The following is a 23174-nucleotide window of genomic DNA, read 5'->3' on the forward strand; positions in this document are numbered from 1 at the left end:
CTAATCTAAGAAATGCCCATCTGGGAAGCTTCCATAGCAATGACATACCTGCAGTGAGGAAACAGCAGCAAGCATGTTTACTTCTTTCCCTTCTCATACTGATTTCAGGATTGCTTGAGCTGAGAAAGACTGAGCCAGCAGAGATTAGAGGCACCCACCAGCCAGGAAGGGGCCAAGTGATTTTCACTCGAGGAACAAATTGCAGGCATGACTCCAAGCCTTTGGGAGTCCATCACATAGAAAGGCATGGGTGTGCTCATCCCATTCCCTGGTAGCATCCTGCTGACAAACCCATGTTGTTGTTCCTGAAACACGGGCTTTGAGATCTCCAGTCTGGAGGACATGCTTGTGGATAAGATTCTGCTATGCAGGTTATCGACTGGTGCCTATGTAAATTTTAATTTTTTTTACTTAGCTGTTGGGAAATGGTATACATGTCCACTATCACCAGAGTTGTCCTCTCACCATGAGTTCCTCACCTAATTCTGAATTTCTTGCAGAGGTTCTCCAAAGTCATGGAGAGTCTCCCTTCCACTTCAGAGAGCGCAAAGGGATCTAACTTTGTGTAGGTGCAGTTATGCCTTCTCACAGAGTGTAGATTCAAAGCCTGAAACATGGATATCTGGATGATCCGGATGATCCAGATGATCCAGAACTCAGTGAGAACTACCAGGCAAAAGAGGTGTCTGAATGCTTGTTTAAAACATTGGAAGACACTTCAAATTTGAGAACATTTTGATTTTTGTGAAAAATCCTGCAAATGGTATTAAAGAGTCGGATTTCTCTGTGGGAGTTTTGTGAAAAAACACAGCTTTCAAAATAATCACTGTCTCTATTGAGCTTGCTTAGCAAGTAAACTTCAATTAGTCCCTGGAAAGCCCTCAGGTGAAGTTCAAAACTCAAGTACATTATTCTTCCATGATGCAGCTGGGCTTCTTTGTTCTTATGATAGTTCAAGGCTACATCTCTTGTTTTTAAGAAATACCTGAGAATCATAATATTCTCTGTCTTTTTCTTCCTATGTGTCCATTGCCATCTGCAAATATGGTTATATTGGCTCAATACTATGTCCTGTTTTCATTCTAATCACACATTATTGATTTTGATGCATATAACTGATTTTTTTTGTTAACATAATAAAAGAAAACCACAAATGCTTGTCATGAGAATTATATTAATTTTCTGGACCACAAACCATTAAAAATAGCATTACATTGATAACTGTTGTGAGTAAAATGGGATTTAGTACAAAATCCTATTTTTAGAATGAATAAAGCATGTAGATATGAAGTTTCCTAGGCATTTATGAAATGCTTAAATGCACACATCTAGAGTTTGGTTCCTCTATGTATTACAGATTACCAAGAAATAGCCCAATAGAATACTAATTTATTCTTATGTATTTTTCAATACAATTGCAATGGGTATTGAAGATGCATGGACGATTAGTCTGGTAAATATTTCAAGGAACAACTATTCCAGCAGCTCTGCCACTTTAGATGATTAAATCATCTGAAAATCATATAACTCAAAAGGCATAAGAAAGAATAAGTAGATCAACAACTACTAGGCAAAGCATTTCCCCACTGAGAGTCTTGAGAAGAGGAACTTTGTCACTAATATCGGCTATTTCCACATTAGCACATAGTGTGGTATGATAAAAGCAGATCTGTAAAGAAAAGCAGCTGGTGCTACAGGTCTGACATCCACATTATTTGAATATCACCAGGATATTTGTGATACAGACTCAGCTGTTTGTCGTTGGTAAACCCAGCTATTTTACTAAGTATACTTTAATTTTTGTTCTTTAGAAATGAAAGCAGTGATATGAACAGTTCCAGTAGCTGCAAAATTTCAACATCTCAAGGTTTATCTTAAGCAGTTTATTCACCTTTTGCATCTCTTGTAGCCAGAAGCAGTTGATCCAGTCTGTTAAATTTAAAAGCCTGTAGACTTAAACAATAAGAAGGCTTGAAATGGGTTAAATTTGCAAACTAGTCTTCCCGTGATTATCAAACTGGAAAGTGCTTAAAGTACAAAGATATGCCTCGGTGACCAACGTTGTTTCCTGAATGACAACAAAGGTCAAAATGAAGGAATGGGAAAAAAGCAAAGGAGCCATGAGGCTTACAAGCAAGTGCAAAGCTTCCCCTTTCTCAAAAGGGAAAACAGGAGGCAGCAAAAAGTGCAAATTCAGCAATACTGGACCAAACCTGCAACAAAGTACCAACAGCTAGGACCTGGCCCTGGCCACCACAGACCAGGTAGGAGGCACAATATTTAAAGGGCAGTGGAAAAGTATTCCCCATGAAGGGGGTTGCAGACCTGGCCGGCGGGATGATGAACGCCTGCTGTGGCCTCTGAGCTCTCCAAAACCCTGGGGAGATTTGGGAGAAGCAGCCCTTCTTATGCCCCAGAGAGACGGGGTCTGTGGTTCAGCCTCTCTGTGCTCTCGCCCACCGAGCAAGCACGCAGTGGAAAGGTGCAGGTGCTCCAGGAGCACGGCTGGACCCCGAGCTCTGCCTGAGCACCTCTGTGCTTTCACCTGGCAGGTTTCATTTCCCAGGCACGGTTCTGGTTCTCATGCCAATAGGTAGCTCAGCGTATTTGCTTTAAAAAAAAAAAAGCCAAAAATTTAACAATATTAAAATGCTCCAAAAGTTTTTATTTGAAAAAAGACAAAAATAAATAAACCTTGAAAACCTCCTTGTTGCTACTGGCATTTTTGTCATAGCCTTCCAAAGGCTTCTGGCATTTTTGTTTTCTGAAGAATTGAGACCCTGTTTCTCTGACAGACTGCTGTGCAGCACCAGACGGAAGGCTTGGCAGGTTACACAAGGGGGCAAGACAAAGCCTGAAACCTTCTGCACCTCTTGGTGCAACTAACACAACTCCAGAAAGGATGAAGAGAGGTCCAAGGGCCTCCCAGTATGAGGCGATGTTGCTCCTCATACAACATGGAAACAGTACTCTTCTGTGGGACTTGCCATACACTCCCATTCTAAGTGCCTCATCTACACCATGGAGCTTTGTGCAGTGACATTTCTCCTTCTCTCCTTTTCTGCAGCAGTCTTTTCCTGCAGGGGAGGCAGGAATATTATTAAGAATCTCAGTAGGCTACTAGTCAGAGGAGAGGAAGGCTTCATGGAAGGATATCTGAGTTGAAACAAACCAAGAGATTAGTTTATCCTCTTTTGTGCAAAAGAAAAATGCTATTTTTCCTGGGAGCATGTGCAAAGATAACTGGCAGGCTGGATAGCCTTCCAGTGAGCGGTGGGAGATAAAGTGACAGGCATGGTGACATGAGCAGTGCTAGTCACAAGCTGCCATGAACAATCTTCTCTGTGGGGAGGGACCTGCTAACTAAGCTCCCATATGGCACAGCCAGCAAACTAGTTGTGCCAGCGCCCGTGGCCACCTGTCCTGCCCATGTGTATGCTGGCTGTAAGGGCCTGGTTACCATGCTGCCTCCTTAGGACCATCCACAGCCTCACCCTGGCTGTTGGCTAATCCCAGGGACTTGAGGGATGAATTAGGGACTTCATGTATGCTGTGGTGACTGATCAAGGGAGTGCTGTGTGTGCTGGTCCAGAACCTGTATAGTTGCAGACCCTGGATGTTGTGTGCGCTGCTAAGCAAATGCAGTGAGTAAGTGTGAGACACTTGTGACCAAAGCCATCACAGGGTCCTTCTGAAGATGCTTTCACTGGAGAAATCCACGCCGCCAACAATGAGGTACGCACATCCCTGTCACAATCTGTGAATGATCAAGGCAGCGCTGCAGGCAACGATGTCTGTCTCTTCAGAATGGCACAGTGCTGCCGCAGAAAGGTGCCAGGCGGGCTATAAGCTCCTGTCTGAAGGAGCTTGACCAGACACCTCATTTTCTTCAGACTGGGGAAAGAACACAGTCCTACGGGACAACTGAGAGAGAAACCATCACTGATAGTTACAGCACCAAGGTCTGCAATGGCAACTAACCGAACAATCACTGGCAGTCACTCTGAGCAAGACAAACACGAAACAATCAATATGTTCCTTCCTACTGGCAAAAGAGCACCAGTGTGGATGAGAACAAAATCTTGAGTTCCGCGTGTGTTGTTGTGATTGGCTGAGAGGCTTTGGTCTGTGAGCTGACCGGGACTTCATATCCTTTTGGAAAGGCTCAAATGTCCAAGAGTCTGTTGGTTTAGGGAGAGCTCCACAATGAGATGTGTGGCAGAGCTAAGGACAGCAGAGCCTTAGCTGACCTCTTTCTTGGGACAAGCATTGTCGAAACAAGAATATGTGGCAAAACACATCCTTTTGTGTTTGTGCTGCATTACATTTGTGCTTGCTGGACAGGGCAATCCATTATCTTTTATCCCAGGAAGCATTTCAATTACAGGAAGGTTTGCTTAATCTCACTAGACTCCATGACAGACCTAAAGTACCCAAGTAGACTATGCACTACCTCTTATATTCTTACTATTCTGCACTGATGGCTGATCATGATCAAGATTTTTATTTACTTGTGGAATGATTTTGTTGCTTCTGCAACTTGCTTTACATTAATCATTCATTTGACCAATAAAAAATATAAATGTTAACAGAAACAGTAACTGGGTTGTGTATTAATCTGCTTCTGGAAGAATGTACTGCCCCTTCTCTACTGCAAAGCAAAAAAATCCTTTCATTATGAAATATATGAATATATTCAACTCAGAAGTATTTTGAAAACCATGCCATTGCTAACAACATTAATGCTGTGAATTGGCTGTTATGAAACAACTGTACTGACTCACTGGACATCTTTGTAGTCACTAAGTTACAGGCTGTCTATGATGATCCAAATGTGATGCAGGTAGACGGTGCACAAATGCCAAGGTGGCTCACCTGTGGTGAGCTGGAGCATTCCGCTAGACAATTTGATTATCAAGGAAAAAGATTTAAGGCATACTCAAAAGTTAGAAGTGACAAGGTAAAACATATTGGCTAATCCTTTGACTTCTGAGCTGTAAAGTGTACATCAATGGACCATGGCTGTGAGTGTTAAAGCCTGTTTGAACAGAAACAAAGCAGTCTTAAACAGGAAAGGCAGAAGGGGCAGCAGCCGCAGGAACAGCTTGCAGCTTAGGGAGCACTCCCAGTTGTGTGATTAAAGGTATTCACTGTGTACAGACACATTCACCCATTTGACCTGTCTTTCCACTAGCATGGTGATACCATTTTCAGCTAAACGGGACTCACAACAGTGCTGAACAACTTATGTACCGCTCCTGCGAGAGAACAGCTCATTCTCTTTACAATAGATTTGCAGTGATGGGCCACCAACGTGCGGCAAGGCCTAAAGATCTTTGCTCAAAAGCACTGTGGCTGCATAGCAATGGCTGTAGCAGACCAGCCTGGGCTGCACACTGTGCCATGTAAAGTACTAGTGGCATCTACGTGCACCAGTCCAGACTGAGCTCTTCATGGTTATTATTGCACTAGCATCTTCAGCTGAACTGGACTAGTAAGGACTGTATTAGGGAGAGAGGTATGGATGATTCAGAGGCTTTCCCCTTGCACAGACAACTAAAAGGGTTAAAGAGTCCACCTCTTCTCTCCAGAAGCGTAATCTGTTCTAGACAATTTCAGACACATTTTGTGTATTGACTTTGGATTTCTGTTTTAAAATCACAGGGCATTTAGAGAGGTCAAAGCAGTTTCTTTTATTGTCTGTTCATTCTTTTATTTCAAAGGAATTATGCGACTGCTTTCTGCTTGCTATTGTATATTATGACTGTCCTGCAGACCATGAATGTTTCTTTAGCTGATGTGCCATGAAGTTACTTGTGGAAGATCTGTAAGAATGGTCTCTGTATGTACAAAAGGCACATTTTGAACCTAGCATCTGGTGCTGTGACCTGTGGAAAAGGAAAAGAACAACTCACCTTAAACTACCCTTCAAAATTTTAGCAGCGAGTTCAAATCCTTTTCTCGTAGCATCTGACAGGGATCTAAATATCTTGATGCCTGAATTTAAAAAGCAACAGAAGCCTTGTCTTTCTTCTCTGCTGAGCCCCTCTTTCCCCAGCACATCTTTCTTCAGCCCTGTAATTCTTCTCTATACGGATGCCCTGAATATTGCTTTTGAAATGAATTTGTATTCCCACAATATGCTCACTGAAGGTTTTGTTCCACTGATGTGCTGCGCAGACTGTGACTATGTCTGAGTTCCCTGAGCTAGATTGCTCTAGGATGAAGAACTGTGCTCTGTGAAACACTATGTCTGTGGTCTTTTACAGTGCAGGCTGTAAGTGGCACCGGGCAATCACATAGAAGTTTTTGCAGAATAATCTATCTCAATATTATTAAATTTGGCAACTAACATTTGAAGGATGTGCTCTTTCTCAAGTTCCTTGGTAGCAGAAGTTTCTCCATTCCTCAGCAAGAACTATGGATTCTGGTGGGAAGAAAGACGAGTGATATTGGTAGTCCAGCCAACAACGAGAGAGAGAAAAGTTGCAATAAGTATAGTGTGGGCATACCATAGCAAGCCATCCTGCATATGCTGATCTTACCAAATTTTTTGAATTCACAGAATGGTGACTCTGAGAGGGATATGGTCTGTCAGTACTCATTACAGAGGAATAATAAGGAAATTAACTCAAAATTCCTTAGGGACATTCTGCAAGACTGAATTTCTCACTTTTTTTGTTTTATTTTCACGAGCTATGCCATACTATTTGCTGCCATAACCAAATAATACTTACTATTCAAGTTCCAATGAATAGCTTTTATCATTATTTTTGCTTCAGCCATTTCAATATGCTCCTTCCTTTTCTGCAAGGTTTCACATGCCATGATGAATGAATCTTCCATTCTGGAGATTTTAGGGTAAAAACCTTTCATTCAGGCTTTTTTTTTTTTTCTTTGAAAGAATGGACTTATTCCAAGTAAAAGTGCATGTCTGACATTGAGCTCCATCCATCACTTTATTTGGTAAACACAGAATAGGCAGCGTGGGGCGTGTCACAAAATTACACATGATATATTTCAAGGAGTTTGGCAAGTCTGCCCCAAGTACAGCTGAGAAGTTGTACTATTACCTTCGCAGGTGAAGCTGATAAGGTAAGCATTTCTTTCGATTATGATTTAAGTTCAATTGAGTTGCAATTTAAAAAAATTTACAAGAAGATTGAAGTAACCTCATGTTTATGACCTTCAATATCAGTTGAAGAAACAAACTATTAAAGGATGCCTTCTGCAGAAACCTCATCTCACCCTCACGTGTCTGTTCTGCATTATTTTACTGTTTTACATTCTGCCGTGCATAAAGTCAAAGTATTTGTTTGTATGAACTAAAGCTTTGTTTACTAACTCTTCCACACTGAAAAGCTGGTGATATGTTATGACAGCCTTTTTTCCTTCTTCCTCTATCCCTTTAATTTTTCATTTAGAATTAAAAGACAACATTGAATTTGTTTAAATTCCAGAGGATGCAACTAAAGCTCAGTTGCAGGGTTTATGGAAGATATTCTCTGAATGAAATTAAGGAATGCAGCATGTTCAGGTGACCCCAGCATACTGCAGCTCTGTGTTACCTTTAATAGTTACATTTTCTAAGATTTAAAAAAAAAAAGCATTTGCTTCATGAATATGTTTCTTCACCAAGACCATGAATGGAGCTTAAAGCCTAAAATATAATAGCTAGCAGAATTGGTAAAAAATCAAAAAATCTATCTTATATCACCTACGTAAGTGGTTTAATTCAGAGAGAGATTGAGCATCCATTCTAGCAGGGGAACAGCTAGATGCACTGTTGTTCAAATTATCCCACATTAAAAGATGACTGTCACATGAACGCACTGATTCCATAGGGACTGTGATACATATGGCAGAGTATCCTGGATTTTGTTCTCTAGCAGCCACAAAGGGAAACAAATTAAAGTTTGCACTGCTTGAAGATCCCCAAGAGCTAGGAGAAATTCCACCCTAGCAAGGTTGTCTCTGCTTGTGTAAACATGTGGGAAGTTGTAAGTGGTATAAACACTATACTGCTGCATTAGTCTTTACAGCAGTGTATTTTCTACTCTGTGTTGTCTTCTTTACTAAAAAATCCTTCCCTTCAGCGTTAGATGAAATGCTAGGTGCTGAAAATACACGGAGAATTTTACAAGAATGTCAGAAAAAGGGTAGAAAAAATATTTAAATATTGAAGATGTGAAGATCTCTGCACATTAAACACAAGGCTAAACAAGCACTGTCTTATTAAAAGGTGGATTTTATGGAAAAGGTGATAATAACACTTTTTTAAAACAGTGAGATGTAATTGAGTCAACAATGAATACAACATACTAGTTATAGGTGTTTGTCATAAACTGGATGAATTTGGTAAATCATTTGCAGTCTCCATTGCTGTGCCTTCATTATCCTATTTAAAAAAATGAAGGTAATGTTGCTAACATTTGAGACCTCTGATAAAGTAGGTGGTGTAGGAACCTAGCTTCCGTTTACACTAGGCTGAAATTAGGGTAAATCTAACAAAACTTACGCTGTTGCTTCAGACTTGCACATTGTATACTGGAATTAACTGTAGTTTGGATCATAGAGGGCTGATCTGTTAACTGATCTAAAAATGATGTTAAAAACTATAGTGAAGAACCTGGTTTGGAGTCTCAAAAAAATGAAGATTCTGAGAACAAATCTATATGTGTTTTTTTCCTTAAGAGATGAGAAAAGACTGTTAGTGAGCTTCTTCCAAGGTAACTAATATTCTTTGCAACATTTTCAACAATATGGTATACATGAACAGAGAAGGACAACTCAAGTTTCAAATAAAAGAACCACCAGCCTGTGCATAACCGGTAGCTATCCAGCATTTTGATTGCTCATGAATCCAAAAGCATGTCTGCCTTTTAAATCCACACCACTGGATTCTATTTGCTGAAACAAAACCTGTGTGCCAAGTTCAGGGGTTCAAGTGCACTGACTTTCTTGCATTACAATTAACGTATTTCATCGTAGTAAGTCAAACTCACTCTGTTTGCTTTAGACAACACTGATTTCACAATGGGCTCCATCACCGCAGCAAATGCAGAATTTTGTTTTGATGTATTCAAAGAGCTGAAAGTCCACCATGTCAACGACAACATCTTTTATTCCCCCCTGAGCATCATTTCAGCCCTGGCCATGGTCTATCTGGGAGCAAGAGGTAACACTCAATCTGAGATGGAGCAGGTAAGTTAGTTACATGAGTGTAAAGTCACCTCTGCTTGTGCTTGTGGTTCTTTCTAAGTAACATCACTGAAATATACTATCCACTGATGAGGTTCTCACCTGTTTTAATGCACAAGAAATAAGCCAAAGTCACAAAATGGAGAACTGGATCGAGAGTTATTTAGAGAAAATACTAAAAAAAGATGTATATTTTCACTATAAGGCGCAGTTAGTTTTGACTTAGAAAAAAAATTATCTCAAGGACAAGAACAAAATGGATTACCAGTCAGCAAATTTTATTATATGATTTTTTTTCTAAATTCTGACATCTTCCAGATAACGTGATCAGATTTTTTTTTTTTTAATATATAAAAAAGATAAAGCCCAGGAAGAGAGGAAGACAGAATATTATTAGCAGTACATAATATGTAACTCAGTTAATTTCTAGACATTCACTGGAAAAAAAATCATCTAAGCAAAGAGTGGTATTTACAGTTTCCAAGAAGACCACAGAGGGCATAAACCAGTTGCAAGCTCACTTGTAAATTTTTAGTTCATCTATGTTCTCAGTTAGCACTTTTTTTTTTCTGAGCCAACAGCTTTACCTCAAGCATTGTGTGTAAATCTCAAATTCACATCATTTTTGGTCATGCTTGTCATTTCTACCACTGGCATTTTCTCTTGCAGGTTCTTCACTTCGATAACGTTACAGGAGTTGGAGACACTACTGACTCCCAGGTAGAGAAATAACTTGATCTCCTTTTCTGTCTTACTTTCTCCACAGAACAAAACTAGAACTGTTCTGCCTCTCCTCCTGGCAGTTTCAGGCCCTGTCAAAAACTATGGTAATGCTCTCAAACCAAGGAGACCTGTGGAGGGAGGGTAGGAGGATGTAACTCTCCTATTTGTTAAAAACCAGGGAAAGAAGGCAGGTTGCACATCTTGCACCAGAACAAGTGACGGTGTGGGGCAGGATGCTTTGGGCACCAGGATGCCTTCCTGGGCAAGTGCTGCTGGGGGACAGAATGTGAAAAGGGCTCAGCACCTGGAGCCAGGGTACAGCAGTCAGACCTGCAGCTGAAAGACTCCAAAGCAGGGCAGGAAGATGCTGGGCAGAGAAGAGCCCAGAAGTCTCAGTGACAGGAACACAACTGCACTCTTACAAAAAGCACATTTCAGGGGACTCATCTTGAGAAGGATGAACTTGTCTGTTCAATGCAGCGTCACCACAGCACCTGCTGTCCCAGAGGTGACAGCCCTGTGTCAGTGGGGGAGGACTCCACTGCAGCATGACTCTTAACTGATAGGGACAATTCTTTAGGGTTCCATTTCCTAGATAAGAAGAAGCTAATGCAATGCATCTTCTTATTTTCATGTTATCACCTCAGTGTGGCACTTCAGAATACATCCACAATTCATTCAAGGATCTTCTCTCAGATATCACCATGCCAAATGCTACATACTCACTCAAGATCGCTGACAGACTCTATATTGAAGAAACATACCCCGTTCTTCCGGTGAGTTGTACTGTAACCCGACTTCAGCAAGCTTCTCTATAAAGGCCCCCTAGAAAAGCACCACCACCAATAGCCCACTGTCTGTTGATGAAGAGGTGGTTGCGAGCCATGAGGGGAACTGGTTCGGAACCAGTTTGAACCTTCTTCTGGCTGTTAAGTGGAGTCCAGGCAAAAGTATAATGGTATAAAATATGCCCATGTTGCAACAGTCACAGGGAATAATCAAGATTGCTGTTCCTTTGCTAGAAAATGGCTTTTAAAGAAAAATATAACTTTTAAGGGAAATAAAATACATTTTATCACTTGAAAGTATGAAGACTGAAATTGTCAAATTTGGATTTTTTCAAAGCCAAATATCAAATCTTCCCAGTGAAAGGAAGCTTTGTTTTTGAAATCTAAGAATGTAAGAACACAGTATTCAAAATAAAAAGTGGGCACAAAGAGAAGGAAATAAACATTGTTTGTCCTTAAAAATGTTTGTTAAACTGAAAATGTTTTGGTAAAATGAAGAAAGTATTTCAAAATTTTAACTTAGAATCCTATCTGAAAAAAAAGTGCCAGACCTAAATATGCCTTGTCCAGCTTTAAGATTCAGTTATAGGAAGACAGCTGTGACTGTCATGTTCAAACACGGGGTAAAAGTTCACTGTTCTTTTAACCATTCTGCTTCATTTCACAATCTTGCATTTCACATTCATACATTTTCAAGTTCTCATCAGTCTGACAATTGCAATCCTTCTGTTTACAGGAATATTTAAAGTGTGCAAAGAGATTCTACAAAGCAGGGCTGGAAGAAGTTAACTTCAAAACAGCTACAGAGGAAGCAAGACAGCTCATTAATTCCTGGGTGGAGAAAGAGACAAATGGTAGGGACTGAAAAATGGGTAGTAGATATTTTCCCCTACCTACCATAATCCATACCCTTGCCTTCCTCTCCTCATAATGTCTAGAAAAAGTGGGTCAAGCAAGAGTGGGTTGCTTGTTGCTATGAAAACAAAACTCCACAAAGCAGCACCCCCCACCCCCATGCCCTTCATTGCCGGCATTTGTGCACGCTGGACAAGGTGTATCTTACCACTCTCTGCCCTGCTTCTTTCTAAAAGGACAGATCCAAGATTTCCTTGCCTCAGGCTCCGTTGATCTCGATACCATGCTGGTCCTTGTGAATGCCATTTACTTCAAAGGGATATGGAAGACAGCATTTAAAGAAGAACACACTCGGGAAGTGCCCTTCAATGTGACAGAGGTAGGAGGGACACAGCTTCTGGCCAGGACGGCTGTTGGCTCACACATATACAGCCTGTTGCTGTCACGGGTCAGGTGATGTAGCTGGGCCCCTCACTGTCAGCGCCTGGGCCTAAGGCCAAGGAGCGTTTGCAAGAGCTGTGTCTGACCAGAGCACACCAGCAGACAAGAGAGGAAAATGGAGACACAGCTCTCCTTCAAAGGCAACACGCTTGAAGATCGAGTCCTGTCCCTTTCAAAGGACTTGTACATTTGCCTGCCTAAAGAAAAAATTGCTCCCCGGTCACATCATCTCACATTTCTGTTTTTGCAGCAAGAAAGCAGGCCTGTGCAAATGATGTGTCAGAACAGTACCTTCAAAGTGGCAGCGGTGGCTGCAGAGAAAACGAAGATCCTGGAGCTTCCGTACGCCAGCGGGGAGCTGAGCATGTTGGTGCTGTTGCCTGATGACGTCTCTGGCCTGGAGCAGGTATGGCCCTGGCAGGGGAAGCAGAAGAGTTACCGCTTCAGTGGGACTTGGCTGCCCTCAGACCTTTTGCTGCCCGTTCACATCCCAGCTGCTCACACCAAGGCTGTGGTGGGCAGACGGGAGCACAAAATCCCCCCCAGGTGCTACCAGGTGCACAGGCAGAGACTGGCCTCTTAGGAGAGCCCTGGACTCAGTCTGATAAAAGGAAGGTAAAGGAATGTCATGCTGCTGTAGCCCTGCAGAAGAGGATGTTGCTATATGCAGCGATCTTTATAGGTACCAGAAACAGACATGTTAGCAGGACTTTTTTTTTTCATTTTGAGTGATTTCAATCTTCCAGGAGAGCACTCAATGGTTTGCTAAACAAGAAAAGTTTATCCAAGGAGAAATAAAAAAGGAAGTGATGAGGAAAGCATTCCAAGAGCTGACTAAAAGCAAAATGGGAAAAGTAGCATTAAAAGGAACTAAGATGAGGGAAGGGATCAATAAAATATGCTCCAGGAGGAGCAGTTTTGGGGCCAGTTTGTGATGTTTTCAAGAACTGTATTTTCACAAAAAAAGCCTTGATCTGATGACAAAATTTTCAGATGACAAAGTTTTGGAGAACTTCATCAAGACAATGAGCTATAGGCTGTAGTCAGGAGGAAGCACACAGGATAAACAAACATTTTTAAGATTAAGTATCAGTTCTATTGTGTACACAAAGTAAATGGAAAAAAATAGTAACAAGTGGTATTAACACAGCTGTTAAGGCCATTGCACTCTTGTCTTAGGCGTTTCATTCCTTGCCTCTCTTTGCAGCTTGAGAACAAAATCAGCTTTGAAAAACTCATGGAGTGGACCAGTCCCAATGTGATGGAAAAGAAGAGAGTGAAAGTGTACCTCCCGCGCATGAAGATTGAGGAAAAATATAACCTCACATCTGTCTTAATGGCCTTGGGTATGACCGACCTGTTCAGTCTTTCGGCCAATTTGTCTGGCATATCTTCAGCAGAGAGCCTGAAGATATCTGAGGCCATCCATGAGGCGTACATGGAAGTCAATGAAGAGGGCACTGAGATGGCAGCCTCAGCGGTGGTGATGGGAGACATCAAACATTCATCTGAATTTGAAGAGTTTAGGGCTGACCACCCTTTCCTTTTCTTGATCAAACACAATCCAACTAACAGCATCCTCTTCTTTGGTAGATATTGTTCCCCCTAAGGAGAAAAAGAGCTGGCAATAATGCTTGCCTTCCCTCAGAAACAGACCTCCCTTACTGTAGTATTGTAGTATAATCTCATCTCTTCAATATTTTCTCAAGTGGAAAGCCTTCAATATCTAGGGAGATATTCTTGAAGAAGCATGTGACTTTTTAGATCTTTAGGTGCAGGTATTTCTGCTCACACAAGTTGTATTCAGGACTTATATCCAAGATTGAATGAGAATTTCAGGAGGTAGCTTAGGAATATTTCCCATTGAATAACTTGAGAGACAGGGCCAGTATTTTGATTTTTGTGAGAAATCCTGCTACTGCTATTGAGAAACTGGTTTCTCTATAAGAGTTCTGTGAAATAAACACAGCTTTCAGAATAATCCTGGTCCTTTCTGCTGAGCTTGCTGGGCTACCATCCTGGAATTGATGCTTGGACAACTTGCAGATGAAATTCTAAACTTCAGCAAAACATTCTGCTTCCAGGAATGCATTTGAGCTTCTTTGTGCTGCATGTACTATAAGGCTGTGTCTCTTGTTCTGAGGGAGCTTACAGAAAGTCTACCATTTCTTCATAAATCATCATCTCCAAATACATCTTCCTGACTGATATAATTTCCTGTCTTTATTCCAGTGACATATTGTTGATTTATGAATGTTAATTGGTGGTCCTCCTATTTATTCTAATAAAAGCATTGCAAACTATACATGTCATTATCTATTCTGGGTTACCACACCACACAACCTGAAACATGATATCGTGGGTAGTGATTCTTGACACAAGTGGATTTGGATCCTATTTTCAAAACCAGAATGTACCCATACACGAAGTCACTAAACAGTTTAAGAATGTTTTTAAAAAATTTGAGCTTAAGCAAGGTAAACCTTACAGCTTCTATACTTACCTTGAGCTTATCTCCATATAGCATATCAAATAACTAAATTATGTGAATTTGTCATTGTATTTCCAGATAGTTTTAAAAGATTTCCTGTAAATAAATATATCAAGGTGATGCCTAAGCGATATAACTTCAAAAACACGAGAAGAGTGTTTGTCTTAAAAGGTGGACTGCTTCAGCTCTCATAACCACAAGAATCATAAGAGGAAATCTTTCTTGTTCCCTCTTGATGTGATAATCCTTTAGAGATGCTATTTCCTATTTCACAGTCTTTAGAGGGAAGGTTCTTCAGGTTACAGTTCATCTAATTAAAAAGATTATTAGTGTTAATTGCTGAGTTAAGCAATCTCCCTTCTGCTGGGGTACACATGCAGAACTGCAAATTACAGTATCAGTACTTAAAAAGTGTTAAAAAAAGGAGACACATGACGGTATTTGGAGCTGCCTCAACCATTTGCAAAGTCAGCATTAAATATAACTTGAAATGATGATGCTGGCAGCAGGAAAACACATTTTCATACCCGCTATGAAGTCTATGGGAGAACTGCAAATACTGGTTGTCCCAAGATAGTCATAAAGGATTCGCTACAGTTAACACAAGTATTCAAGCAAAAAGGTATTTCAAGAGATATGACATTTCGAGGTTTACTGTGTACATTATATTCTGCTTCCTTATAGCCAAAAGCAGTCAACAGAGTTTTGCTACAACTGAAAAAAAAAGAAAAATAAAAAGAAAAGGCAGGATTTCTAAGACGGCCTAAGGAGCAGAATGTGTAAGGTTATTAAGCAATTATAAAACTGTTATTAACCTGAAATAAGCATGTCTGTCACTCTGCACTTTCTAGGTACAATAATAGTAAAACTATTAACATTTATTATGGAAGCATTTATTACATAACATGAAGAAAATAGCTATTCTATTGCTTAAGCTTTCTTCTGCTTGATGATTATATTAAACTGAAGAAGTGGAGAAAATCAAGGCAGAAATGGCAAGCAGCTTCCTAAAACTATACATGAGAGAGGTTTTCAAGGCAGAGATGTCCTCACTGTAAAACAGAAGCATTTGACTCTTGTTTTGAACTAGTCCTTCAGGTGTCACTAGGGATATGAAGTGATGTCTACCAGTCTTCTGAAAGACAGACATCTGTTGAAAACTAGGTTTGAGAGTTTAATGTAGGTTCAAATTTTGTTCTTATTTTAATTTTTGTGCAAGCAGATGATTCTGATCGATATGTAGACCAGTGGCACTGTGCTTGGAACTCAGTAATTTTTTAAGAAAAAGACAGAAATATTATTTGGTGAAAGTCCAGAGGCATTTTAAGATGTCTGTGCCCTGAATGAAAAAATAGTATCACCGTCAAATACTGTAGAAGGAATAGAGCTATTTGGTTTTTGAAGGAGAAAACATGCTCCGTAGAGGCTAAAATGAGAAGTAGAAGTGGACATTCAACAAAGTTCAATAAAATCTATACCCCCTGTATCGATAGCTGGGCCCAGAACTGTGCCTGTGCATTGCTGGTTTGAGCCAGCAGAACCTGCTGTAAAGGAGCTGCCATGGTGAATATGGCTGCTGCAGCCCCCAAGAGAAGCAATTCTGCAAAGAGCAGCATGGAGGGTGTTACAAAGGGACGAGGGAAGAGCAGCCATGAGGGGAGCAAACACTGCCTGCTGCTTCTGAGATCTGAAGTCCAGCAAGAGTTTAAAAACATGAATCCAAGTTCCCACGAAGTCTAGGTATTGTCCAATAGTCCTTTTTGTTCCCTGGCAGCATGACTGAAGTTGGTATGTCAATAAATTGCTATCTGTCCATCTGTTACACTCCATTTTCACTATGTGCTGTGTTGTTTTGGACACACAGTACTGCTAGGGGTCTGTGGAACAAAACCAGCCACATGCAATCGTATTCTTTTTAATGCTGCATAGGACAGCATTAGAAGTGCTCTGTGGACTAAGTGTGCCTTTCCTTCTCATGTCATTTGGCGAAGGGTTGGAGCTGACATATCTTCTCTGCCCTTTGGGGAATATGATTGTCTGAGACCATTCCACACTTCTCTGCACATTTGACTTGCAAGAAAGGCCTACCTTCTCCTAAGCAAACCAAATCCACGGCTGAAGGCACAAGACTTTGCAGGCAGTATGCTCTAACCATAGTCACCAGAGGAAGAGTACTCAGAGAACCTTCTGGACTCCTGGGCAAAAGCTGTCCTGGGCTCCTAAATGATATTTGAGAAAGCACAGCATGCTGAATCAAACTGAAAGCTATGTATTGACTGGGAAGGACTTGACATGGAGCAGTGGTTCAGTTTTCTGTTTCTCGTGCCTAGTGAGCTAAGATTCTTCAATCTGGAAAAGAGACAGCAGAGAGGGGATTGTCAAGGAGTGGCAGGGGTGAGGCTGCTCTGCAAGGGAAGGGGACCCAGGGCAGCAGGTGCCAGCAAGGCCAGCAGGGTAGGTGCCTCCCTGATAAGGTGTTCAGTGCTACAGTTCCCAATGCTACCGCCACACTCCAGAGATTCCCAAACAAGCCTGTAGCGATGAGGTAGATCAAATATCAAGCCTGGAGTTTAAGTCCATGGGTCAGGGTCTGTAGTGGTCCTAACCTGAAGAGTGTTGTACACTAAGGAGTTGGTGGCCCACATAAAAGTTGACCTGATCAGGCACATGCATGTGCTGTGCTGTGCTGTGCTATGTTATGCTGTACGTATTATTTGGCCTCCAGGCCTATACTGTGCTGAATGTATCATGTGGCTGCAGGATAAACTTAGCCTGCTAATCATAATGGAGGAGCTTGTAGATGGCCCCGGACTGGCACTTGGTGCTGATGCTGCCAGCACATCCTTGTCTTTATCTTGAAGTGAAGCAGCATGTTTCTATGTAAATATACTTTTCTTCGACACTAGAAATGATAAACAGAGTTGTTTACTTCTAAGAACATACCTACAAAAGCTGTAAAGATCATACCACCAGTGAACTTCTGCATGGATGGGATAAGCACAGTGTGCTATGCTCTGAATAAAGATCCATCCAATGCCACACAGCTTTGGTTCCCACCATCTGGAGGGACATGAAATTGTCTATGCTATCTCCTTTTTCCCTCTTGTGTTATCTCCAATAAATTGCATTTTAATCAGTTTCTTACTAGTGTCCAAAACGAACACTTGCAGTGGTGCATTACAGGGTCCAGTTCGATGAGGTTCATGGCCAGGCACAGACATGCAAGGCAGCAAAGAACTCAGATTAAATGCTTCTCTCAAGTGAGGGGGATGTAGACCCCCATGGGAGTAGCTCTCAGCTCTTTCACAGTGCTCTGATTCAAGGCTGGACGGTTGCTTCAGATGTGCCTGAGCCTAGGCAGCCAAACTCCTAGGAGGGGGATGATGTTCTCAAGAGCAGAGGTTTCTGAAGTCCTGGATGATATGGAGAAAATGACAGAGATTGACTATTCATTATCTTTTCTGACACAAGAACTTAAGGGTATTAAAAGAAGTTAGTAGAAAGCAGTTAAAAAAAAAACACATAGAGGTAGTTGACAACAAACAGGTAGCTGAATGATGGACCTCATGGTCAAAGGATGCTGGAGACGATAAAATTTTACATGATTTTAAAGGGAGACTTGACAAAATCGTGGAAGAGAAATCCATTGAGAGGTAATAAATATATAGAAAATACTACCAGCTATTGAAGTCCCAGCCAATGTTAGGACCCTGATGGCATGACCAGCCTCAGCAGGAGCCTTCCCCCACACCCTCCGTGCATGGGCCCAGGAGCCTGCATTGGGCACTGGCACCATTTTGGTACTAGGGTGATCTTTGTGAGAAGAGGACATGAACTGTCCTTGGCCAGTCACAGCCAGTTGCAGCTGGCCCTGTAACGGATGAAAAGAACTCATTGTATGCCAAATCTTCAGACAGTTAGAGGAGCATATGGCACCTCTGCTCAAGCATAATTAAGAAAGGGTGGCAGAAGAAATGTGAGAGATGTGTTTGGAGAAACAAAACAGAGGAGACACGTGGGAAGAGATGTTACTGAGACCACAGCTGAAGCCACACTCTTGGGAGGAGGTGCTCCATGCCAGAGGAGGCACCTCTGAGAGGCTGCAGCCACAGGCAACCCATGTCAAGGCAGTGACACCCCAGAGGGACTGGGGTCAGATGACCGACACTGGAGCAAGGACATCCCTGTGGAACTGCAGCCCATGGAGCAGATTAGAGCACAGGAAAAAAGTGAGCAGCAACAACTGGCAGATAGAAACACTTATACACCAACCCCAACCTCTTGCATTGCCTGCTGCTTCACCAAAGGGACTGGGAAGCACTGAGAAAGCTGAAACTAGGAAGCGGAGAAGGAGAGTTTTTGGACTGAAGTTGAGTGTAAGGAAGGGCGATGAAAGGTCTAAGTGTCTGTTCCATAGATTGTTACATTGTTTTTTTGTCAATACCTAAATCAGCCACAAAAATTTTATGTTAATCAGCAAGAAATTATATGAAACTCCCAAGTCAAGACTGTTGCCCACAACAGAAGCCCATTTCAGCTGAGCCTTGGCCCTTCAGTCTCTGCCTGAAGTACACCGTAGGTGCACCTGTCTCCAGGGCTGCCTCCTGATGGACCTCAGACCCAACCCTTGTAGTCTTATCTCCAGGCCCATCTCTTTTGCTCTTAAGTGGGTGACAGGGCCCTGAGCGCACTAGTAAGCCTTTAATGGTCCTGACCAGCCACAGCTGGAGCCTCTACCTACACCTATGGGCCCAGGAGCTCTATTTAAGCTATGCTCTGAACCTTCAGTCCCTCTCTGTGCTACATCAGAGGTGTACCAGTCTCCAGCTCAAACACAGCTGTGCCCATGCCTGGCCAAGGACTCAGAGTGTGACCTTGGCCCTGCCTTGTGATCACTGGACCTGAGCCTAGCTCTGACATGTGAATTGACTTCCTGGCTTGTCCTTGGACCTGCCTCATAGCCATGACATTGCCTTATGATCTGGACTCATGCTTGGAGCTGGCTGTGATCTCCGGGCCTGCTCTGCTCAGATCCTGTGGGACTGAGCCCTGGCCGGTGAGACTCCTGGCTGTGGGATCTCTCTTGCCTCCTGGTTTGTCTTTCCTTGGGGAGAAGCTGGCCCTTGCTGCTCCCTGACAGTGAAGTCTCCTTGAGCCCTCTGCCGAGCACCGAGGAGCCTGCTCTCTGGTCATGCGGGGCCTTGTCCTTACCAAACTTCCTGATCTCTCCACAGCGCTCACCTGTTACTCAGCCCCAGGCTCCCGAGTGTACCCCCTTCCACCCAGCTGGACCCTCTTTCCGCCCCAGGCTTGTGCCCGCCCAGCCTCCGGGGCCCATCGGAGCAGCCTGACCACCTCACTCAGCCCCAGGCCTCTCATGCCATGTCCCTTTCCAATCCGCTGTCCCTTCCCTGGCTCCGTGTCCCCTGAAACAGCCTGCTAACACCCCACTGAGCCACTCCTGAGCCCAGGCCTCTGTAAGGAGTGAGGACACACCTTGTCCAGAGGGGAGGCTGCTATGTCTGAGCCCTGAGGACACTAACAGCCCTTGCTGGCCCTGACCTCCCATGCGGCCTCCCCCACCTGGCCCACAGCCTAGGACCCCATGTCACCCCCCCCAGGGCCATCAGCACCTGCCCCACTGACGCCACAGCAGGGCCAGTCTCCAATTCCTCACAGCCCTGCCCCACCCGGCCTTGGGCCCTCTTGATCCTAGCTTGCAGACTAATTTCCTGGCTTGACCTTGGACCTGCCCTGTCACTATGATACTGCCTTATGATCTGAACACTTGGACAGATCTGCCCACCATTTCAGGGTCTGTCCTGCTTCTTTTGCTCAGGTACCATGGACTGGGCCCTGGTCAGTGAGGCCCCTATCGCGCTGACTCTCGTCCCCACAGCTCCCATTCCACAGATGGAATGTGGCTGCTGGAGCAGCCAGCTCTCATTGCTCCCTGGCCCTAGGCTCCCCAGATGGACCCTGGTCCTGGTTCTTCTCTTGCTGTGTCCGGGGCTGTTGATGGACCCTGTTACTGGCATTTGGCTCTGCCTCCCTGGGGTCAGACCTTGTGGTGCGGTGCCAGCTGGTGAGGGCATTGCCCACCCTGGGGTGACCCTTGGCTTGGCTCACTGTCCTCGTGGAGCAGCCCTGCTCCTGCTGCTTCTGGTAGTCCAGCTAATTTTCCGCCCACATTATTGTCTGCTTACTCAGTCTATATCTCTCCAACCTGGCTACAAGGATACTCTCAGAGATTACACTGAAGGCCTTACTAAAGTCAAGGTGTACAACATCCTCTGCTCTCCCCTAGTTTATAGAACAAGCCATCCCGTCCTAGAAGAAAATGAGTTTAGTCAGGAGAGATTTGCACTTGGTAAATCCATGCTAGCTTTTCCCATCACCTTTTATTCTTTCATGTGTCTTGAAATGCTCCCAGGAGGCTTTGCTTCAAAGCCTTCTGTAGTGATTTGAACTCAAATACAATTGTACATCGAGGAGTTAGTGATCCACATAATAATTGACACAAGAAGGCACAGGCCTGTGCTGTGCTGAGCCTATAGATTGGCTTTGCATCCTGTGCTGTGCTGCACATACCCCTGGGCTGCAGGGTAAACTTTGTGTGCCAGTCAGAAGGAAGGAACCTGTAGGAAGCTCCCACTTGGCATGGGTGATTGCACCACCTATGTCCTTGTAGTTATTGTAAAGTGAAGCAGCATGTCTTCATGTGAACACCCTTTTGTTTCACAATAGAAATGAATAGAATTGTTTTCTTCTTTAGAAAATCCTGCAAGAACTCTGAAGGTCAAAGTGTCAGTGAACATCTATCTTCATCGAGGGACCTGCACTGCATGCCATGCCTTGACTGGTAGTCTGTCCACTGCTGCACAGCTTGGGGTTCCCTGCATCTGAGGGGATGTAAGATTATCTATACTATCCTCTTTTTCCTTTTAATGTTCGCTGCAATAAATGTTATTTTAAGAAATACCTTACAGAGTCTGAGTGCCTTTCTTAACACAGATCATAAACAACACTGGCCCTAGTGCAGCAGTGCACTACACCTTTTCAGTGACTGCAGAGACCTGTAATCTCCTGAATTCTCCTTCTTTCCCTTTCTGAAAATTAGCCACTTTTTCAAATCATCAGGAACCTTCCCCAATCTTTTCCTTAGTCTTCTTTTTGCTGTTCTACCTAAAGAAGCTTTTCTTACCGTCCTTCACATCCCTTGTCAGTTTTCCTTCCAGCAGAATTTTCGCTTTTCAAATTCCATCGCTGCACGCATGGGAAAAGCTTCTGTACTCCTGCCAGGTGGATTGTCCTTGCTTCCATCTCTTGTGCACTTTCTTTTTGTGTTTGAGCTCAGTCAGAATGAAGGCACCTTCATCATCAGAGACAGCCTGTATATTGCTTCAGCAGCAATACATGCGCAATGTATGGGAGCAAGTGAAAGGCTTTGCACGTAGGTGAGGCTAAAACTCATCCAGTCATAGTGAGAAAGACCTTCAGGTGCTGGGTCAGATACTCCCATCCAACCTGTTGCTGGCCTGTGGGATGTGATCATTGAAAGTTACACCATGAAGGCCACATCAATCTATGTCAGATCAAATATTCATGGGGGAGCATTAAGAAATCATCAGCTGTACAATGAAGGCTGAACCCATGTCAGGTTAAAATGAAGGTAAGACCTGATACGGGATATCCCAATGACAATCAAGAGCAATGACAAATGCCCCTGTCACAATCTGCGAGAGATTAAGGCAGCACTGCAGGCAACAATGTCCATTTCTTCAGAATGGTACAGTGCTGCTGCAGAAAGATGCCAGGTGGGCTACGATCTCCTGTCTGAAGGAGCTTGACCAGACACCTCATTTTCTTTGGCCTGGGGAAAAAACACAGTCCCACAGAACAACTGACAGAGAAACCATCATTGATAGCTACAGCACCAAGGTCTGCAATGACAACCAGTTAGACAGTCACTCTGGGTAAAATGATTTCTCTCTCTGTGAATGGTTGCTTCTGTCCCTCATGGAAAGGCAGCTTCCAGTTTCACAATGTGGAATGAAGACAAACACAAAACAATTAACATGCTCCTTTCTACTGCCAAAAGAGTAGGGACAAGGAGGAGAACAAAATCTCTACTTCCGCGTAGGTTTTTGTGATTGGATGAGAGGCTTTGGTCTGTGAGTTGACCTGGACTTCATATCCTTTTGGATAAAAAATGCCTTTTATGCTCTCAAGTGTCCAAGGCTCAGGTACTCAAGAGTCTGTTGGTTTAGGGACAGCTCCACAATGAAATGCCTGGCAGAGGAAAGGGCAGCAGAGCCTTAGCTGACCTCTTTCTTGGGACAAGCATTGTCAAACAAGGATGTGTGACAGAACTGTTTGTACTGCTTTGCACAGCTGTGCAGGACAGGGCAATCCATTGCCAGTTGTCCCAGGTAGCATTCCAACTGCAGGAAGGTTTTCTTACTCTCTCTAGACCCATGTCAAGCAGACTATGCACAACCTTTTGTGTGTTGATGCTATCCTGACAGCCTGTTCTCATCCAGATCTTCATTGGCTCATGGGTAGATTCTGTTGCTTTCAACCGGCCTTGCATTAACTACCAGTTTGAGCACAGAAAACCAACAAGCCTCTAGGAAAGAGTGCAGCATGTCTTTCTCATACACTATCGAAGCAGA

At 43.1% G+C, this 23174-nt stretch overlaps 1 protein-coding gene across 1 annotated transcript; it reads left to right on the top strand.

The window, feature by feature from the left end:
• The first annotated feature begins 9023 nt into the window (after positions 1-9023).
• LOC142079052 (ovalbumin-related protein Y-like) lies at positions 9024-14268 on the top strand. The gene is made up of 7 exons (XM_075142561.1): positions 9024-9204; positions 9871-9921; positions 10572-10700; positions 11449-11566; positions 11804-11946; positions 12259-12414; positions 13216-14268. The coding sequence occupies exons 1-7, from the start codon at positions 9037-9039 to the stop codon at positions 13615-13617; spliced, it is 1167 nt and encodes a 388-aa protein (XP_074998662.1). The 5' UTR covers positions 9024-9036; the 3' UTR covers positions 13618-14268.
• Positions 14269-23174: the final 8906 nt, after the last annotated feature.

Source organism: Calonectris borealis, chromosome 2 (genome assembly GCF_964195595.1).
Source record: "Calonectris borealis chromosome 2, bCalBor7.hap1.2, whole genome shotgun sequence".
Classification (NCBI taxonomy): Eukaryota; Metazoa; Chordata; class Aves; order Procellariiformes; family Procellariidae; genus Calonectris; species Calonectris borealis.

Excerpts from the sequence above, each read along its gene's own strand:
- LOC142079052 (XM_075142561.1), top strand. The coding sequence starts at position 9,037 with ATGGGCTCCATCACCGCAGCAAATGCAGAATTTTGTTTTGATGTATTC. Across the intron at positions 9,205-9,870 it reads CTCAATCTGAGATGGAGCAG|GTTCTTCACTTCGATAACGT; the intron begins GTAAGTTAGTTA and ends TTTCTCTTGCAG. Across the intron at positions 10,701-11,448 it reads AAACATACCCCGTTCTTCCG|GAATATTTAAAGTGTGCAAA; the intron begins GTGAGTTGTACT and ends TTCTGTTTACAG.